Consider the following 22,154-nt stretch of genomic DNA (forward strand, 5'->3'; position numbering starts at 1 on the left):
CAAAAACGGTTCAGCAATTATATTTGCAGAACATACAAGCTCAGAATGAAAGAGTACATTTACACGCCCAAAAAAACACTAATTTCTCTAATATTGCAATGAAAACAGAGACAGTAAGGAAACAAACAGAACAGAACATTATCTCCACCTGCAGTCAGTAAATAACTACAGAAGTGAACATATTAATGATGTAATGGCCCCACTTACTGGCCATAGATAGTACTACAGGGTAGATTAAGTGGTGAAATGAGCTGGTGAGGGCTCGTGGCTGCTGCAGTTTCCCCACATTTATGACTAAGATGATGAATGTCAGCAAATATCCCCAAGAGCCACATATAAAGCTTGTGGTTTACTCCGAGCAGAGACAAATACAGCTTTCAAATAATACTCACTGTGTATTACTTTTATAGTTCAGAGATTAAAGATCTGTTTACTTGTCAAAATAAATATTTGTTATTTGTCTATTAAAATTTAATAAATAGCAGCTGCATCATTAGACTCCATCACTCTTAACATCTGACAGTGAAAGAAATAATAACTAGGCACACAGTACTTGGTAAGTATAGCCTTCTTAGAAACTTTTCTTCATCTTCTATATAATATCTATTTATATCTATAAATCTTCTATAATGAGTCCCTATGTCTGTTCGTATTCATTATTGATATTTTTTATATTATTATTATATATATATATATATTATATTGCCAGTCAACTCTAGAGATGGATTTATGCTGACCTCAATTGCAAGACGTTTATGTGAAACCAATCATTTCTAACAATAACAATAGCAATGTTTAATTTGTTTTAAATGAAGAGTAAACAAACTAAATAATAATAATGGTAGTTATATTTTTCTGTAGCCCCCGGAAGTAGATTGTTTTGTAGCGATTTCTAAATAGGAGCCCTCTTGCTTGGTTGGTCACGTGACTCCTCTGTTTACAGACATCCGGAGAAACATGGAGGACACCACTGGCAGTAATCCCCAATCTCTTGGATTTACAGAGAAATTAAAGTCTTGGCTCTCTTGGTCATGGACCTACGTGTGCTTAATTTGGTTGGGCATGGTGCTCATCATGATATACGTGCTGTGGAGCCCGCTGAAACTGCAGGAAACTCTTACCTCAGGTGAATTAATGCAACTGCTAGCTAGCTATTGTTAGCCTCCGGATATCTGGCATTAGCGGGAGCTGTTGATTTGACAGTTCGTTGTTTGAGTGAGTTTAGCACAAATAGAGGGGACTTTGTGGTTAGGTTTAAGTCGGATATTTAATAACTATTATTAGGTCTTAATTGCGTTGCTTTCTAAGCGTTGCGCTTATTGAATATAGTCAAGAATCAGTAGCAGTTAGTTTATTTTTGTGCTATCAAGTTTGCTACTATTGTCATGACATTACGCGATATACTACTGCATGTGGCTACTTGCCAGCTTTACAAAACCCCACTACCAATATTTTTCTGTTGGCGTTGTCAACCCCGTTTATAGCATGCAGTATATTTGCCATGCACAAGCCACTATAAATTGATGTCTTGCCCCTTCAAAGTGCAGGTCTTTTAGCCTGGAGATAGGACTAGATTTGGGAACAGGTTAAGGGGAAACAGACAAAGACACAACACCTCTAGCACTGATGGCACTAATCTGAATATTGTCTCTTTTTCTTTCCAGCATCAGTGTTTTTGAACACACTGACCCCCAAATTCTATGTGGCTCTCACTGGAACCTCCTCCCTCATCTCTGGACTCATCCTTGTAAGTTATCGCCTCAATTATTTCTTTCACGCAAGGATGACTGTGAGCTTTGATGTCTGTTGCAGTCTCTTCCATAAAGAGAAAGAAAGATGTGGAGTGGACAAACGTTTAAAGAATCAGATTCATTTTTGGGCCGTAAATGAACAAGAGTGCTGTTGGCAAGATTCAAGTTAGCAAGATCTATTCAGACAGGAAAAAACAGCATGTGATGGACAGATACAGTATATGATAGGAGAGCAAAGAAAAATAGGTGATGCTCACCAATCAGAAATTTCAGTAGTTCACTCATTATAGCAACAGTGCCTTGTACCTTTTGTGTCTTGTGGCAGTTTAAGTTGCATAAGTTGAATGAATATTTTTTTTGACATGATAGCAATTGCTACTTGGGGACAGCTAGCTAAAGCATTTTGTCACCTTATGATTTTAAAGAATGCCTTCTTGTCACAGATATTTGAGTGGTGGTATTTTCGTAAATATGGGACTTCGTTCATTGAACAAGTTTCAGTGAGCCACCTGCGTCCTCTCCTGGGTGGAGTGGAGAGCAGCTCCACGACTGGTCTGTTCTCATCAGTCAATGGAGAGGCAGAGCCGAGACCCAGTGTCTCAGGTAAATATGGACATGATTCATACTATAACAACAATACTACTGATACTACTACTACTACTAATAATAATAATATTAATTATAATAATTATGTATTCCTTTTGGTAGAGTGTAAGGTCTGGAGGAACCCTTTGAATCTGTTTAGAGGAGCAGAATACAACAGGTACGTGTGGGTGCTGTATTGTGAGACTGTTTACAAAGATATCTTACAAAGTATATTTGGCTTTGGTAATCAATATTATAAACATCTGAATTGAACTTCACTTAATTCACTGATTGCCATAAAATGTAGCTGTTATTTTTACTCTTCAGGTACACCTGGGTGACCGGGAAGGAACCCTTAACATACTATGATATGAACCTGTCTGCTCAAGACCATCAGACCTTTTTCACAGGAGACACTCAGCAGTTAAGGCCAGAGGATGCTGGTGAGTTTTAATGATATACTGTTCATACCAAATCCCTACTTAAGCAAAAAGTTCTGAAATTAAGAGAATATAAAATATATATAACTAGGGATGGGGTATGTCTTTGTTGCTTGCATATATCCTTGTAAGAGATTTCTCTGGTTCTTTGAATGTTCCGCTCAGCATTGCCTTTTATTGTGTGCCATGAAGCTTTTGACCTGGATGCATATGACTGAATATGTCAGTGTTGTAAGGTCACCATAATAAGCCTGTAATAACCCTGAGTACACTATCTTCTTACAGTGATGCAGAAGGCCTGGAGAGAGAGAAATCCTCAAGCCAGGATCAGAGCAGCTTACCAGGCCATAGAAATGAACCATGAGTGAGTTCTACTCTTCCACCGTTGCATATTTCTCATTAAATACTGTATCCATAAACATACCAAAGCTCAAGTACAGTAATGAAAAATATGAAAAAAGTTACAATGTTTATATACTTGTAGCAATGTCATAGATGCCAATACTGCAGTTTAGGCAACAGTTTGACTAGAGCTTTTACGTCGTTACACATTGCCAACTCTCCACAGAGCTCATGTTGATATGACTTTTTATTTCGATTGCGTTAGTAGCTTTGTATAAACTAGAACTCTGTGAAAAAGTGCATAAATGATACCTGCTATACTGTATGTTTTAACCAGTGTCTGCTGTAATAATGCAGTGAAATGTGAATAATCCAACTAAGTTGCTGTGATTGTGCTCGCTTCACTTAAGAGAATAAATACATTAATATAATCATTATTTATGGGCTTTGCTGTACTCAAATTATTGCTGTGATTGCATTATGACTCCATTTTCTAATGTGTACGCAAACTATTGCTTTTCTTGTGTGCCACAACAATCCACCCTCATTATGTTTTTAATAAGGCCTGTCTTACATTTTTGTTTGCATGTGTGCAGATGTGCTGCAGCCTATGTGCTTCTAGCAGAGGAAGAAGCCACAACTATTACAGAAGCTGAGCGCCTCTTCAAAAAAGCATTAAGTATCGGTAAGAATGGATCTAAATATTCCACAGGCACTCATCCATTGTAAACCCTGACGCACAGTAGCAGGAAGATAGCTAAATAGTCGTGTACACTGTGCAACTGTGCATTGCAGCGCTTCACAGTGTACTGTTGAGCAATGCACATCAGAGGTGTGTGTGGTTACAAGTAGAACAGACCACATCTGGGATGTTGCATGTGATAAGAGGTGCAACATCACATTAATACATCAATCCTGTTTCCTTTTTAGACTGAAAGTGACTCTTTTTGTTCTCAGGCCTAATCATAATTGTATCCATGTTGTTCATGTTTTTGACTGATGAGTGTTTTGCATATTAAATGTCATATTTTCTGTTTGCCATCCACAGCTGGAAAAGATATCAACTTATTGGTGTACATTAAACGTAGACTGGCAATGTGTGCACGCAAGCTGGGACGGATTAAAGAAGCAGTGAAAATGATGAGAGATGTGAGTTTCTATCCAAAACTCAGGCAACTGAATAACTAACTGAGCCAACAAGTTTACTGTATATAAAACAATATGCAGTACAATGATCACAAATGCTATATTAACATATGATGTTTTATCTCTTTACAGTTAATGAAGGAGTTCCCATTGTTGGGAATGTTAAATATACACGAAAACCTCTTGGAGGCACTTCTAGAGCTTCAGGCATATGCTGATGTCCAAGCTGTTCTTGCCAAATATGATGGTATGGCTAAACTCAATAAACATTTAATCATCACTGCTCAATAGCATTGAATATGCCTTGAAAATGTGTGGCTTATGTCACATGACCCATATTTCTGCTTCTGTTGTAGACATCAGCTTGCCAAAATCAGCCACAATATGCTATACATCTGCACTGTTGAAAGCACGGGCTGTATCAGATAAGTATGTTTCCTTTTGATTCATATTGTTTTAAATATCTGTTGAACCTTGCATACCATTTAACATCTGTATCTCTTAAAACTTTACCTTCTGTATATAGCTGCAGTAACATTACCACGCAATTTTGTTAGCAGCGGCTGTGTGTCACATGAGTTGTGTTTTCTCAGGTTCTCTCCAGAGGCAGCGTCAAGGCGGGGGCTAAGCACAGCAGAGATGAACGCTGTGGAGGCCATACACAGAGCCGTTGAGTTCAATCCGCACGTGCCAAAGGTCAGTCACAAATGATAATGTCACATATACTCTGAGGGCTTTTGTGGGCCTGTAAAACTAAATGATCACTGAATAAACGTGACTTGACTTGACATTTAGTCATCCTGAAAACCCTCCTTTACATCTGCCATTTAAATACGTTGTCTGTATTAAATCTCCACATTAATTATAAAGCAAATTAAATCTGCACCGGTAGAAATGTACGTTTTTTGAAATTTCACCTCAGTTTCTTTATCTCCAAACACAGATCGCCACACACACACAACTCCCTCTGGTGATAATTCATATCTTGACAAACGGTTCATACATGTTCCCTTCCCGCAGTTTTCCTGAAATGTATTTTTTTCACATACGTGTTCATCTGAGCTGTATGAATCTTTATGATTAGACACATGCATAAAAGTATATTTTCATCCACGCCGCCGCTATGCTGAAAGCGGTTTGGGTGATTAAATCTTCACCGCGTCTTTTGATATACCATTTTTCAATATTCAGTGTGATCACGCAGGGCTCACATTACTGTCATGTGTAAAGGTCGCAGGCAGCACGAGAAGGCAAAGCAGGCAGACAGGCACGCAATCAGTCAGACAATCAAAGATGAGTTATGTCAGCAGTAACAGGTGGTGCAACTGTCAAATAGAGGAGCTTTCATTCCAGACATGCCGCTGGCTCACCAGCAGGTGTCGGTGTAGGTCTTCGTACGGTTGTTTTCAACTCATTTTTATCACACCTGTAGTTCCAGCTTTACACCCTGAATCCTGGTTTGTATGCACTTTTGCCTATTCTTTCTCTACATGAGTGAGTTTGGTTATTATTATACTGATTGTTATTGTTATAGTTATTTTAAATGAACTACTATTGTATGTTTGATGGGTGTGTTTGCCCTAATCATCTGACTACTACCGACAATGCAGAAGTATGCGTTTTTGCAGGTAGTTCAGTTTGAATTTCACATTTGGCTCTTAAGAAAAACTGTAAACATGTAACAAATTGGTCATAATTATTCACAATAGAGACTAGCTCTGCATATATCTGAACCAGGGCACGCATGAGACTACAACTGGATATCTCTCTCTCTGGCCTTTCACATTAGTTCCCACAGGATTAGATGTCACATTCACACACAGAGTCATACACAACTAGTTGCAGCAGAGTTTTGTCTCAGTTTAGCCTTTGTAGTGTGGTGTTGTTTCATCTCACGGACTCCTTTTCTGAGAGAGAGAAAGAGAATCGGTGTGTTTGTGTGTGGAGGGGGGAGACGTCAGGTAGCGCTTTGATCCGGCCTTTGATTTTAAAGTGAGGGCCCTCATCCTCGGTGTCGTTCCAACTGCTCCCTCCCTCCCCACTGTGCCCAGAAGCAGCCGTCCTCTCTCTCCTCTCATCACATACCCTCATCCTATTTCTTATCCTCTCATGTTCCCTCATCCCCTCTCATTCCCTGTTTGAGCCAAACAGTCTGAATTTGTCCACCGGTGCCAACTTTATCAAAATTACCTCTGGGAGTTTAAGTGAATAGCTAAATGGCGTTATGAATTTAGTAACATATGTTTTACAGAGGATTATTGATAGGCTCGTCTTTCAGCATTTTACTCTGGAATCTGGTACTGACTCAGGTCTCATAACAGTGTGATGTCAGGTTTGTTGCTTTGTGTTGTCTAGCATGTCTGAATGATGAGTGCACCTGTGACTGTGGCCTTTTCAACACAGGCTGGCCCGTTGTCCCGAGAAACAGGTTCTTCTCAGGGGTTTTTGACTCCAGTTTCCGCAATAGTATAAATACTTTTACAATGTTTAGTTTTTAAGAAATTCACCAGCCAAAGGGCTTCAACTAATGAATGCTTTCATTTGTGATTAATTCAAGATGTGCTTTCCTTTGACGCACCCATCACCTATTCAGGTGTGCAGAGGCTTTAAACCAATAACATAAGTAATTATGTCATATATAACATGTCAAAAATAGTGACACATTTCATTTACAAATGCCTTAAGCTGAAATTGAAATATAGAGAAACACCCTCCTACATCTTCAAATGTGCTCAAGTACAGTACAAGTTAAAAAAAACGTCAAGGTGCTTTATTTAAGAACTGTATTTTCCTTGTACAATAATAGTTAAGCAAGCAATTAATTACTAAACTCTATATTTGTATTGGACGGCAGGAGATCCATCACAGGTGATTTACATAATAGCTTGTGTGTGTGCTTGTGTTGCTGTAGAGGAGCCATACCAGATACTAGTGTTGCACTGAACTGGAGCAGGCAGAGTAGAGCAGCTTTGCCTAATCTGAATCTTTGTGGATTTTTATTCATTTCTCAACCATCATCAATATTGAGTACCAGTGGGCTAGTAGTGGCCAGAAGTTTACAGAAACGAGCTTGTGAAGAGAAGGTCATCAGTTTGATTGCCAGGTCACCAGGATCAATCTTGATGAGGAAAAAGTGAAAGAGCAGCGCTTGACCTTCCCTTAGTACCCCTTACCTTATGACCTACTGACAGACTTAAATTCCTAGAGCCACGTGGCAAGCATGGCTAATAAAACACTAACAACCCAATAGCCTCTGCCACCCTTGGACAGGTGGAGTAATGAAGGGACATTGTTGGGTCAAGCATTAAAGTGTGTGTGTGTCTGTGTGTGTGTGTGTGTGTTATCAAGCATGCCAAGGAGATTATATATGAATATCATGCAAGGCTACATCACATGCACTTATTAAAACTGCTCAAAAGGCTACACACACACTAACCCCGCATCCACACACACACACACACACTTCAGTCTCCCAGCTGCTTCAGTATACACCGTCCTCCTTCCACATGACCCCTTTCCCTTTTCCTCACCAGCTCTCCATCTTGCCCCCATTTCCCTCCTCTTCCACTCCCCTCACCCCCCCGCCTTCTTGCCCCCCTCTATTTATCCCCCTCTCTCCTCCTCCTCCTCCTCCTCCTCCTCCTCCTCGTCCTCCACTACCACCCTTTTCCCCATCTGTCTGTCGGTTCCAATCAGTCTCTCTACTAGCAAGTAGTTAAGAAACTGACAGTTTGCTAGATGCTTGGATAGCTGATCAAGTGTTCTGGCTACCGGAATCTGCTTTACATTTACATTTACCACTACTTTGGTCCATACACGTTGATTTTAAAGCAGTCAACCCCATCTACCTTGCTAGTTTACTCCACTTTGGATGGCGGTTTCTCATCTCACCTCATTCTGGCTGACATTCTCTCATCTAGATACCCTGTCAAGGCTCAGAAATGCAGACTGTTGCTTAGTTTACCTCTGAGATTGGCTTTTTCATCTGTAAATTGAGACAGAGTAGCAGCCTTGGGTTTTTTTTCTGAATTAAGATGGATGAGGTTTGATTCAGACAAGGAAAAGGGGGTAGTAATTCAGGAATTGCGCCTCAGCTTAGGATTTGCCTTATCCTTGCCCACTTTAGGGCAAATGTGAGTTTTCTGCCGCTTTCCTCTCACTCGGTAGAGGTCAGAGTAGCTAGAAGCGGTGTTTACCGACTGTATGAAATTCTTAATCTTAGTTTGTGTTTCCAAACCCAACACCTGTTTGTCTTTACTGTATGTTGAACCCACACACGTATGTGTTTTGTCCGACCCATAAAGAGCAACTACAGGACTGATGTCATTGTTGCCTGTGTGTTCCATTGTGAGAAGCAAAGTGCTGCAGATTAGAATCAGAAGGCAGCTTATGAGTTATGCTCTGGGCTTATGACTGCCCAGGGATAAAAGGAGAACACATGAAACTCAATCCCTTCATCAAAGAGGCGACGGGGAGTGGAGAAGCAGACCGAAGAACAAGAGAGGGGGGTGGAGGGGGGGTAGGCCAGCATAGAGGACTGAGGTGTCACCAGGTCTAATACTGTGGCATGCGAGGAAGGACAGCTGAGCAGCTGGCCTCTCTAAATGGTTAATCTTAAAACACAGAGGACCCAGACTTACATGGGTGCCATATACTGGTAGAAATCTCTGTAAAACTGTAGAATATTTGCTATTATCTGTAAAACATCCAAGTATAACAAAAAGAACAAATTTGCTGGCTTACAAATTCATACCTGTCATGTAGTTCTTCATGCATGTCCTGCAGTTGCACTGTCTGGATGGCTCTAAATCGATGCGGGGGGGAGTAGAGGATGGTGAAAGGTTTGTGCTCGGAGGAAGAAAAGAGACAGAAATGGTTAGGGGGGTGAAGGCAAGGCAGTCAAGTGTCTTTGCTGGAGCAGAGAGAGCTGATTTTAAGTAAGTCAGACAGGATAAGTGAGGAGGACAAACGAGCAGCTTCTGGTTGTCTCTAGCAGCCTGTCCCTGTAATGACTACAGAGGATATTAGAATGGAAAGAAAAGCAGCTAGTAGACAGGACAGGCTGCTGGCCTAGTGGAGTGAAATTGAGGAAGATGGGTGAAGTGGAGTGTTCACACCTGTAGTCTGGTTGATTAAGCCTTTAACCATGAGAGCGAGGCGCTGAGTGAGGCACTGGCAGCAGAGGTGTGTGGTAGAAAACTTTCTGCACAGAGCATTAAATGCAATTAGCATCTTGTGAATATGGCTGTGATATTACAATGACGTAGAGTAAGCAGAGTGATGGTTTGAGCCTGTGATGATGATAAAAATGGAAAGATATTGACGAATTGGTTAATTGTCCTGGTCATGGCAGGTTGTTGACCATTCAGTTAGCATGAAGGTGCGCCAGTAATAGGCAGTGAAGAGAGAGAGGAGAATGCTGAGTAATTGCAGACTGGCTGTGAACTAAGCTCGGGAGGGAGAGACAGGGACGATGAGAAAAATGGATAGCTAGTATGAGACATGGGACCCGGGCTCATATGTAGCAAGATGAAAGCGTATTAAGGATAGTTGGAGAAAGACAGGGATGAGCAAGGTTAAAGAGCCTGTGCAGACTGTGATCATAGGGGCAAGAGTGGAGACAGAGGGTAAGGTAGGGGGAGATGGGTAAAGCAGCATGGTCTGGCTGGCTGGCTGGATAGATGGATGGATGGATGGCTGGCTGAGCCTGTGACCATGGAAGGGATTAGACAGGATTAGCTGTGGGGTAACCTTCCCAAAGTGTCAGTCTGAGATCCAGAGCGCTGTGAAGCTGGCCGCCTGGGAATCCAGCCCAGGGGGCCCCAGCCCTGTACATAGGTTTTGTTTAACACAGACCCCTGCCACACTGGGCACCACAGACATAAATTATATAGAGTGACAGGTTCATCAAAGTCAGTATAGGCCTATTAATGACTTATCCATGGACAGAGCAAACTTAAAGTAAAAATGTATAACGCCGACAAGCGATACACAACATGCTCTAGATGCTTGTTGTGTGTTATTTCAGAGAGCATACCTGTTCTATAGGTTGTAACTCTGGGATGTGGGTCTTTGTCAGCACAGTGAACCGACTGACTCACTGGGACAAACTCACACAGTAGGGAAAGAGAGGAGGGGTGAGCGGGGGATGTTACACATTCATGGAATGAATGTACTGTACTGTAACAATAACACACACACACACACACACACACACACACACAAGAGCTTTGGAAAGCTTTTCCCTCCCACCTTGAACAATTGCAAAATAAGGCTCTCAACAAATACCTCACATGAAGAAAATGTGTTTTCAGTCTGCAGGGAGTTTACCACAGGGAATTGCACAATAGGATACAGTAAGTGAAGCGCTGACTGAGAAACGAGGAGAAAATGTGAATGAAACTATTAAAGCTGTATGAAGAAATTTTTGACCTCATGGGACCAGACTTCTTTAAAGCAAACTCGCATCAATCAATCAATCAAACTTTATTTGCTTAACATCCCGCGTACAGGTTAGTGCAATTCAAAGTGCTTCAGAGATGACTGACAAGTCGATAATAAGACAGTAAATGTAAACAGTAAATGCATTTAGAGACTAATGCACATGAGAATGAAACAACCTGAAAATGTAATGAAAACCAATAAAATAGATTTTTTGGAGTTAATTAAAAACTAGATCAAATAGATATGTGAAAAGTGCGAGTTGTGATTTGGCGCTATATAAATAAAAATTGATTGATTGATTGAGATAAACAATGACAAATAAAATCGATAAGAATTCAATAAGATAAGTGATTAAAATAAAGTAAAATAACGTCCATAAAGCATTCCAATCCAAAGCCAAGTTGAAGAGGTAGGTTAAGCATTTAAGCAGCAAACGAAGCAACATGTCATTTGAGTCCTTTTTCTCACTACCTGCTGAATGTAAATCCTCTTGGGTGTTTTCAGTTGAGGTTTGGTTGACTAATATCTAAGAAAAATTTCTTTGGCTTGCTAGATGTTAGATTTTTTGTCCAGCACTTAGCCTTTTATGCAATATAGATGGACAGGAAGCATAGGGAGAGAGAGTAGGATGACGTGCAACAAATGTCACCAGCTGAGTTCAAGCCATGGATTTTGCGGTTACATGGTATGCATCTTAGCCCACAAGGTCTCTGGAGCAGCTAAAGTGTTAAGAGTTTTTCACCGACAACTTACCGCCACTGGGTTGGCGAGAGCCACTGGGACAACCACACAGAACGATGCCAAAAAAAAGAACTCAACAAAATAGAAATGTTTAAAAAAAAAAAAAGATCCCAAGCTGTGAAAGCAGATATCCTTTGTTAGCACTCAAAAGACAGTAACATAACAGAGTAAGCGGATTATGCACTAATACACAGACATTGGTATACTCCATTGGCATAGTTCTTCGACAATAGTATAAAGTACAGCTATACTAGACGCTTCTGTTATGCTTTACCATGTTCACAGGAGCCAAATGATACATTGATACTGTAGTGTGTACTGAACAGAGGTCTTGTATTTCTTCCTCTTCCTGTGTGTAGTACTTATTAGAGATGAAGAGCCTGATCCTGCCTCCAGAGCACATCTTGAAGAGGGGTGACAGTGAGGCAGTGGCATATGCTTTCTTCCACCTGCAGCACTGGAAGAGGGCAGAGGGAGCCTTAAACCTACTACACTGCACCTGGGAGGGCAGTATGTATCACCTTTACGTCCTGTGTTGAAGATTTTTTTTTATTTTTATTGAAAAACTAACTTTTTTTTTGGTTCTGTTGAAAGTAAATAACTTGTATGTTCAGACATCTCCATCATTCATTTATGCTGCTCCTTATTGTGTTATAGTTTTTCACACGCAAATACTCTACTTCTGATCGTAGGGATTAGACAGTCGCTCTCAGGAATTATATTGTTATTGTTATATTTCATTAGTGTCTTATCTCTCTGTATAATATTTTGCTAAGTAGAGGATTTACTGAAAATTATGTCAGCTGTTAAGCAGCCTTTTCTAGCCATGGTTTAAAATACCTCTTGTGTTGTTTAAAACATTTTTCACATCATGCAGTACTGTGAAGTAATACTTTGCATGTTATTCATCTTAATTCAATTACCTTTTTGCTCCTTTTTCTGTCTTTCCAGCCTTCAGGATAATTCCCTACCCACTGGAGAAGGGTCATCTGTTTTATCCCTACCCAGGATGCACAGAAACAGCAGATAGGGAACTACTGCCCTGTAAGTTGAAGTACAAAAACCTTAACCGACTCGCAGTCTATGAATTTGTTCCCTTTTCGATTGTGTGATTTATCATCCTCTCACTGTTTCAACTTGACTCCAGTTCTGTCTTTGTTTTGCTCCCTCTTTCCCTGGCTGTTTCTTTCGAATGGTTACTCCAGCATTCCACGAGGTGTCCGTGTACCCAAAGAAAGAGCTTCCCTTCTTCATCCTCTTCACAGCAGGCCTTTGCTCCTTCACTGCCATGCTGGCCATGCTCACACATCAGTTCCCTGAGCTCATGGGTGTCTTTGCCAAAGCAGTAAGTACTGTAACCAAACATCCAAAATCCTGTAACTAAAATCTCAAAAGTTGCTTGTTGCTTTTAAAAGTTGCTTTTAATTTTTGTTTATTGATTCAGATAGTCAACTTTGTATGTGTTATCAGTTTTTTATCAGTTGAACTCAGACTTGAATGTCAGTTGACTTGGGTGGTTAGTTTTTCTGTTAAACTCTGGCTCTTTTTTTCTATCTGTGTTTTAATGCATATTGTTTGTAACATGAACCTTTTAACCCTTTTGATAATTACTGCCTTCCATCACTGTCTGTAACACTGGAGGCTCATGGGAGTCGTAGGCCTGTAAAGTCAGTGTTTCCCTCCAAAACAAGCTGTAGTCCAGCTTAATCTATCAGTAACCACAGCTGAGCAATGCAATCTTATGGCCATAGAAAACACAACAGTGTAGCATAGAGCCACGAATGCATGACTTCCTTTTACTGTTTGTATTGTCTGTTTTGGCCAGTTTGGCAAGCTCTTTACTTTGGCTAATCCTTTGTTTATGGTCACCCTGTTTATTAGGGCCTGCCTTTACGTAGACTTGCAGAATGTAGCAAAAACAAGGCCACAGAGAACATCTAGTGCTCTTCTTTTGTTATGAGAAAGATTGGGTGCAGATAGGATTTTTACAGCAGGGTCGGCAAGCCTGGTTTGTGTAATGTTCAGATGGAGTGCATGAAAACCATTGAGGGAGGAACACAGAGGTCCTAACTGTACTCTGAGGAAAAACAGATTTTTCTCAGTCTGCTGCTCTTGATATGAAGACCTGAGCAATGCAAGACTGTGGTGATGATGGTGGCAGTCTGCCTTTCCTTTATTTATGGATAACAGACATGTATAGTAGTTGGATTTGTTTCATATATTAAATGGGATTAGAGAAGTATAGGTCCACTTATGGGACTATTAAAGTGTCAAGTGTATCAAGCACCCCTCAAGTAGTTTCAGAGTGAAGCCATATTGTAATGTTTTAGAGGACATCTTACTTTTAGTACCTACCTTAAACGTCCAGTGTGTAGGATTTCATGGCATCTAGCGGTAAGGTTATAGATTGCAACTAACTGAATACCCCTCCCCTCACCCTTCCCTTCCAAGCATGTAGGAGAACCTATGGTGGCGGCAACACTCGTGAAAAACACGAAAGGCCCTCTATAGAGTCAGTGTTCAGTTTGTCCAATTTTGGCTACTGTAGAAACATGGCGGGCTCCATGGAAGAGCACCCGCTCCCTATGTAGACATAAAGAGCTCATTCCAAAGTAACGAAAACACAACGATTCTTATTTTCAAGCGATTATACACTAATTAAAACATACTTATGTATATTATATTCCATTTCTTCTAAGTCCGTTCCACTAGATGCCACTAAATCCTGCACACTGCACCTTTAAATCACTGACATATGCATTTTAAATGCTCTATTATACACAAACCTAATATGTTGTTTATCCTATATCCTTAATCCCAGTTGATTTATGTCCTACTGGTGATCATAAAACCATAAGTAGTTGAGTTGCTCCTCAGATTGTACATATGATGAGCATTTGTTGAGCTTATTAAAAATGATAAAAACTACAATTGCTTGTATTTATAGCTCTTTTTAGTCATTAGTAATTTTATCTGACCTTATTTTTCTAATAAGATCTTGTTTAGATCAGGAGTGGATATGATGTGCAAGGGCTACTTAGCTCATCAAGTCACATGCCTTTAGAGTTCTTATTAATGGTTTGATATGAGTGCAATGCTATTGATTTATCCTATTGTTTTACATGATTTCAGAGTAATGTATCATATCACTACAGAAATATATTATATCTGTCTTTGCTCTTGTTAATTCATACAAAAGGGTGATCAGCAGCCTTTTGTAGTTTTTCAGGCTTATTTCTTTTCACCTCATGTATCACTGTTTAGAGACAAAAAGAGAAACAGAAAGTAACTGAGGAAAAAAAAGCGTGATTCATTTGATGTTTTTAAAAGTGTGTTGACAACTGAATCACGGATACTTTGGAAAAGTACATTAAGATGTCAGCACTTCTTTTACAAACAAAAAGTGTTGCTTTCACAAGATATTTTCTCTTTAGTGTACTCAAAACAGCTTTCGGATTACATGAATAAATATGTGCAGTTCTTATTAGCTTTTTTATGAGTGAGGAAATGTTTTATCTCAAGCTTTGGGATAAAACTGTCCATAATGTTTTAGTGAAATAGTGGCCGTGGGAAGTAGATCTTTTTTAATGTTATACTTTAAATTATTTAAGAGTGGGAAACTGAAGTCTTATTCTGCTTTTCCTCCCTTCCAGTTCTTCAGCACACTCTTTGCACCCCTGGGTTTCTTAGCAGACAAGATGGAAAGCTTCATGCCGTCCAGTTTTTGGCACCAGCTGACTCGGATCTGACCCCATCTCATGCTTGCACACACACACACACACACATACACACACACACACACACACACACACACCAATACCACTCCAAACCCTCAGACAAAAAGTGTTTGCTCTCCTGTCTTCAGCATTACTGTCCACTTGCTGCATTGTTACTGATTATGTTGGCTGAGGTAGTATCAACACAGCAATACCACTCTTAAGATGCTCTCCCACACTGTTCCAGCAGCCAGTAACTTTTCCAAGAACACATTTAGTGAATACCATTTGCAACAATTTCACAGGGCCATTCATTTGTCACGGGCAATTTGAAATGTTTCAGTATCCCACAAGGTTTGACTCTGAATTTTGTACAAAAATAAAATTAATAATTTGTCAGAGGTACTCCTCTGTTGATTCACAATAATGAATTAAATCAAGAGAAAGCTAAAACTGCATGATTTTAAAGCTCCTCTTATTATTGTCTTGTCAGTTTGTTTTTAGTAGTGTGTTACTGTCAAAAAAACCAGACACGTACATGAAGTATTTGTCTTTTAGAATATTACTGATACAAATGATCCTATTCCTCACTTTTTCCGCGTAATTATTTATTTGTATCAGAAAGATCCCATGCCGTATTTGGGATGGGAACCTATGTGTCCTATATCAACCCTCTGTGCCCTGCAGACATGCAGCAGGGCAGATTTAACAGTCTGTGAGACCTACTAAAAAACAGAGCTGTGATTTACAGCCTCGGAGTGCCTGCAGTGTATACAACGCCTCTGCAGTTCAACAGTTGTTACCATGGCATGACACCTCAGCACTATATCACTGGGGCAACCACCACCCCCGCAACATCGAAATGTAAATGGGATCATCACTGGTCACCATAAGGCCTCTTGTGGCATTGCTCATTTCTGACGATTGCACTGCAGAATGTTAAAAGTCACAGTGACGGTCAACCGGCCAACAAGAATCACACAACATAGTCAATGTAATACATAAGATTACAGTAATTCCTAGTTTCCTAGAGTTTTTTTTTTTGTGAGAAACATCAACCCTGACAAACCCTCATATGCACCAAGCATATTCAGTTAGCCACTGCCTGCAGGTATGCTCAGTAGCATTTGGAGTTGGTGATTAAAATTAACAGACATTTACAGACACATTGTGCCAAGTAAGATGTACAAAAGTATTCAGTACGTACTCTTGCCCTGCCTTTGTCTGTTCCTTTTGCTAAAATTTGCCATAATTGGTTTGATTCTGATACTTATTCCCCTCTGTGAAAGACATAATCTCTGTTTAATCAAACTAAACACCCTGAGATACCACTACCACCTAGTTGTGATATAATGTAAAAACTGAGTGTAACTCGTCAGAAACAAATGTGCCTTGTTAAAAATCGTAATTAAGCCTGTAAATGTAATACATATGCAGATTATTCAACACCACAGACATACAGTAAGACTATAAAGAATGTAATAATTGGAAACAAATACGTCAACAGTTAAGTACAATAACATTGTGATGTCGCACCAGTCCAACAGTTTATTACATGAACAGGTTTTATTACAGTTTAAAACCATCTGAGGTGGACATTTTGATATTTTTTGTCAAGTTATGTTACTTGATAGTTCTTACATTATTTGTGACTACTGCAATCTAGATCTCATACTTGAGGATGTACATTATACTGACAACTCTTCACTCCATATGTGATTGCAAAAAAATTGTGATAATAAAGTGCCTTTCTTAGTGCATCACACAAACTAAATTGGCATTTGGCTGAAATTTGGCATTTGGCATTTATTACACCTACAATATTGATGTCAAGTTTAGTGGCAACTTTGTTCAATTTGGATGGATAGAATGTGATAAATAGATGCCTTCAAAAGTTGTATTGATTGTCCAATGATCAGCATAACTAGATATAGAGGCCAAGTTACAAACATGCTTGTACAAATGTAGAAAAGGCTAAGCTGGTGTTGATGTTAAGGCACATACATGTGTTGTTATGCTGCAAATTTGGATTATTTTGTGGGTAACCCTGAATGGCAGTTTTTGAATCTAAATTTCAAAACTGGTTGTTTAGTATTTTGTGATGTATGTCTGTTAAAATTCTAATTATAGAGTGTGCAGCTTAAATGTAAGAGTACATGCTGAAGACAGGAGAATGTTTGAACAACTGTAACTACCCCTGGATGAGTTTGAAAGCTAAACTCAATAAATAACATTTTCTGTGAAATTTCCTTGCATCTGTGATTAATCTTTTCTTTTTTTTGTTGTTGTTGTTGTTCTGGAGGTCCTTCATTTTACTGTTTTAGTTATTTTTAATTGATATTTAATAAATGATACTGAAGCCCTAGCTTCAGTTGTAGTGTAGACTGGACACTGATCAATAAATCCACAACCATTTCTCCAGGTAATCACTAAAGCAAACTATTTTCAGCATAAAAGATGAGATATATTTAAATACATTACTTTTCTAAGGTGGATGTTATTTCCCTTCATCTTTTAAAATCACCTCAGTATTGATAGGAAGTTGGTGTCTTGTTCAAGGGCAAACTACTTACTCAGCCACCCTGCTGCTGCTACTGGACTATATAAAGCTAAGAGCCATCATGCTCATCATTATGATTATACCACTCTGCCACCATCAGCGGATGCTTTTACATGGCATGTCCCCGGTGAACCACTGGCTCCATAATCATACTCCATACACTCATGCTTAAGTGGTGAGTGAGCAGCAGTAATGAAAATCGCTGTTGAGGGCTGTTGATGGGTGCTCAAGTGTTTGCTCTCAGTGCCAGAGCGTGGTTTCATGCAGCATGTTGAAACTTGTATTGCTCACTGACCTACATGGTGGAGTGCCTGAAAGTCAGGCTAACAGAGCAAAGAAGAAAGAGTAGAAAGAAAATAAAGGATAAACATGACGTCAACAAAAATGTGAACAAGGCAGGTAATGTAAGGAACTTTTATTTGATCTCCTCATGCTGTCAGGATGCTGTCCATCATACCTTCTCTGCATGAAAACACCAGATCATGGCTGATGTGATGTCCCACAAAATCTTCAGTGGAAAGATGCATGCTTGACAGGTGACCCACTAAATTAGAGGTTCTGTGTGCTAATACCCTGCTGCCAATCCAGTAAGCTCACCAGTATGATGAATAAATGAACTCTTTTGATCTTGCAATCTGTGTCAAGTGTGTCCCTAAAGGTCACATACAGTATGTGTTAGACTAAAAATCAGAAAATCAAAGAACATAATTCTCACATGGGCAGGTGTGTGATCTGTGTGTGTGGTAGGTTTGTATATTTTTTGAATTATGACAATAACCAACCAAACCAACTTTATTTCCTGATGAAAACACCAAGTGAGCTGACAGGCAACAAACTGAAACTGCTGCCCTTTTCTCTTCCTCCCACACACTAACTGACAATCATGTCTGATACAGTAAAACACAACAGAGACTACTCTGGCTGCACTGCAGCGGCAGAATGTAACTAATTATGGAAAATATTTTACCTTGTACTTCATTACATTTATTACACAGCTATAGTTACAAGCTATTTTCAGATCAATATTTTATATGTAAAACATCATCTTGATCATCTTTATAAAATAACTATAAAATAACATTGTTATAGATTAGACTACCCAAAAGTATAGATTGTTAAGATTAGGTCCACATTGACAACTTTAAAATGCTGCTTACATGTACATGTCAATAAATCAATATTAATATTCCATTAATGTATTTATGATATAACACTCTAAATGGGAACAGTTTGCATAATGGGTACTTTACAGTATATTTTGCCACCAATACTTAGTATGTACCTTTACTTAAAGGTATACTATGTAGGATTTGTCGGTTGGTGTTTGTAAACACACAGCATTCAAAGTTGGCCCCTCCTCCCCGACTTGACCAGAGGGAGAGAGAGAAAGAATGAAGAGAGGGAGCGGTGCTGGTAAGAACAGCTGTGAATCACATAACTAAAACATTATTTTCTGATTGTTTCACAGCATTATGTTGTAAAGCACAAATAAACACGTCCACACCTCCGCGCAACCTTGCAGGAAGGTGCAGCATTGCCAGATTTTGTGTGAATGCAGAGCTGTTCACTGTGGCCTCTCTGCTCTCTGTGTGTGTAGCTCAGCCCCGCCCTCGGTCAAGCAGACACACAGACCTGCAGCTCTTTATACATCCGTGACACAGAGACAGAGAGCAGAGTGGAGCAGAGGAGAGAGACAGAGACAGTGATGTAACGTCGTCGCTACGCGAGTCCCGACCTTACACCCTGCACAGTGTTACTGGCTAGGGGCTACACACCCACTGTCCAACGGTTGACACCCAGAAGTGTCCTGAACACAGCAAAGTAATAAGAAAATACAGGCAGAGGGCAGAGTCTCTGCAGATACATACACCACCACACACTTCTGGTGGATTGAGAGCGATTACTTTTGTACGAGTCTATACATTGAAATCCTGCATAGTATACCTTTAAGTATGATTTTAAATGTTGGACTTCTACTTGTAATGGAGTCTTTTTTTTCATTGTGGTATTGCTACTTTAACATAAGTAAAAGATCTCTGTACTTCTTCCGCCACTGTTGCACTGCTACACTCAGATGTGACATGCTGCAACACATATCCAACACAGACTTTTCAAAAAGGCAGGGTATTTAAACTGTCTATGCCCTATGCTACACTGTTACACTGTTTTGATGTAGTTATATAGCTTAATTATCCTGTCTTATCCTGCTGCTCCTGCTGGATGCCAACTACTCAATTTATCAATCAAACATGTCGGCCTCAAACGCCCCCAATTTCAAGCCAGAAGTCATTTTCCTGTCATGGCGCCGACTACAGTATGGGGACCAGAAGACTCTTCCCAAAGGTTACATTTTCCACAGAGACTGCCTCCCTTCAACAAGGTAAATGCTTTCTACTTTTGCTAAAATGCTTATCATTAATGACTTGACACTGTCTGACACTGCTGATGCTGCTGGCTGTCCTGTTGCTTTCCTGCATTCCTGATTATGAACAGTTTCTTAGTGCCAGGCATCGTTTTGGTTGTTGTTTGGCACACTGAGTTATGATGTTTTCATTTTGTAGTCGTGAAATAAAAGTATTTTGAGTGTTAAGGGCTAAAATGGTTTTGTGGCATATTTCCTGACCTAGCTGCTGTTGTTTGGGTGGTTTCCTTTTTGTGCCCCTGTAAACAAAGTCAAAGTCAATAGTAGAGTTCAATATTGTATGTTGGCTTCAGAGAGGTAAACATGACTCTGCACTCTGCCAATTCACATAATTGTTCCCATCTAATATTGGCTTCATAGTGAACTCAACATGCCTTTTGTCATATAAGATAGTAGGGCTGGGCGATATGGCCAAAATCAAATATCACAATATTTTTGACCAAATACCTCGATATCGATATTGAGGCAATATTGTATGGATGACTATTGGTGCTTTCAAAACATATTTACACATTTTGATAATTAGTCATCAGTAATGTGGATATAATGACTAAATGGATAAAGGCAAATAATAGAACAGCTAGAACAGTCTGGTAAGTTCAGAGAATCACATCACTTTACTGTAATGTAGCCATTAAAACCAGGAAAAGACAACACTTATGCCATATCACGATATTACAATATCCAAAATCTAAGATGATATCTAGTTTCATATCACGATATTGATATAATATCGAGATATTGCCCAGCCCTATAACATAGCCACATTCACATTTTCCTCTCATGCCTCATACTCAGTGAAGTGAAATATTTCAATTCAAAGCAGTATGTGACAGGATCCTTTACTGTTTTGATATACTTACAGCTAAACTGCTGAGTTCCTGTTGTATTGTTCACACTGCTGCTACCCTCAGCTACACTCATTGTCAACCTTTAAGTACTGAATTTTTCTGCTGTTTGTCATTGTGTCTGACATTTCATAAGAGGACATTGTCTTCTCAAGCTGTTTGTTTTTTGTGAGTTTAATATGAGTAAGTTCATAATTATCTGCTACATAGCTGACGTGTCTCCTTCTGTTTTAATCTACCACTGAACTGCTGTTCATACTTAAGAAGTTGGAACTAGATAACTTTGTTTTTTTTCTTAAAAGTACTTAAATTGATTAATCAAAATCAGAAAGTAGGTGATTTATTTTCTGTTGATCAACTATTCAATTAATTAACTAATTCAATTAATTACTGGTTTTCATATACTTTCAGCTAAACTGTTGAGCTATTATTCTATTGTTTTCAAGTGCTGAATCTTTTCTGGTGCTCATCTTTGTGTATGACATTTCATAAGAGGACATTGTCTACTCAAGCCATGAATTATTTTGTGAGTTTAATGAGTAAGTTCATAATTATCTGCTGCATAGCTGAAGGGTCTCAGCCTGTTTTAATCTACTGGTGAATAGCTGTTGGATTTTCTCCTTTACTTACTCATGCTCCCTTCGTGGTCTGGAGGTGCTTACCAGGAAAGTAGCCACGCAGCAGCTGGTGCTGAATGCCTGGTGTTGGCCTCTGTATTTAATGTGGCTTTTAGGGGGAACATTTTATCATCACTCTCCGATCTCTGCTATGTGGAGCTCTCTGTATGTTTGTCGGGAGTGACAAGGACAGAGATATTTGGCCTACATAAAGTGTAGTGGTATAAATTGGCTGAATGAACTGAAGGATTATACATTTGAGAAACATCCAATGTGCATCAGTCACCATGTGCCTGAAGTAAACTTGAGAAACACACTGAACCCCAATATGCTCATTTATTGTATGTCACTGCAGCTATGGGGGTCAACTAGATTGGGGTTACACTGATAAAGATCATTTACATCTTATAATCTTTTAGTTTCTGGGAGTCTTTCCCTCTATCTACAAAAACACACTATATGTGAGATTTATATCTGTATTTTACTCTTTTCTCCCAATGATGTCATCTGGCATGGACAATAAATACACTATACTATAGCGG

General features: G+C 39.5%; 1 protein-coding gene across 1 annotated transcript; it reads left to right on the plus strand.

Annotated features, from left to right (window-relative positions):
* Positions 1-916: 916 nt before the first annotated feature.
* On the plus strand, positions 917-17,414 carry st7l (suppression of tumorigenicity 7 like). Its single transcript, XM_044349587.1, has 15 exons — positions 917-1,126; positions 1,665-1,747; positions 2,195-2,354; positions 2,460-2,514; positions 2,664-2,779; positions 3,062-3,140; positions 3,715-3,803; positions 4,167-4,267; positions 4,397-4,511; positions 4,621-4,693; positions 4,858-4,960; positions 11,809-11,959; positions 12,401-12,493; positions 12,655-12,794; positions 15,103-17,414. The coding sequence occupies exons 1-15, from the start codon at positions 958-960 to the stop codon at positions 15,196-15,198; spliced, it is 1,623 nt and encodes a 540-aa protein (XP_044205522.1). The 5' UTR covers positions 917-957; the 3' UTR covers positions 15,199-17,414.
* The last annotated feature ends 4,740 nt before the right edge of the window (positions 17,415-22,154 follow it).

This window comes from Thunnus albacares, chromosome 4 (genome assembly GCF_914725855.1).
Source record: "Thunnus albacares chromosome 4, fThuAlb1.1, whole genome shotgun sequence".
Lineage (NCBI taxonomy): Eukaryota > Metazoa > Chordata > Actinopteri > Scombriformes > Scombridae > Thunnus > Thunnus albacares.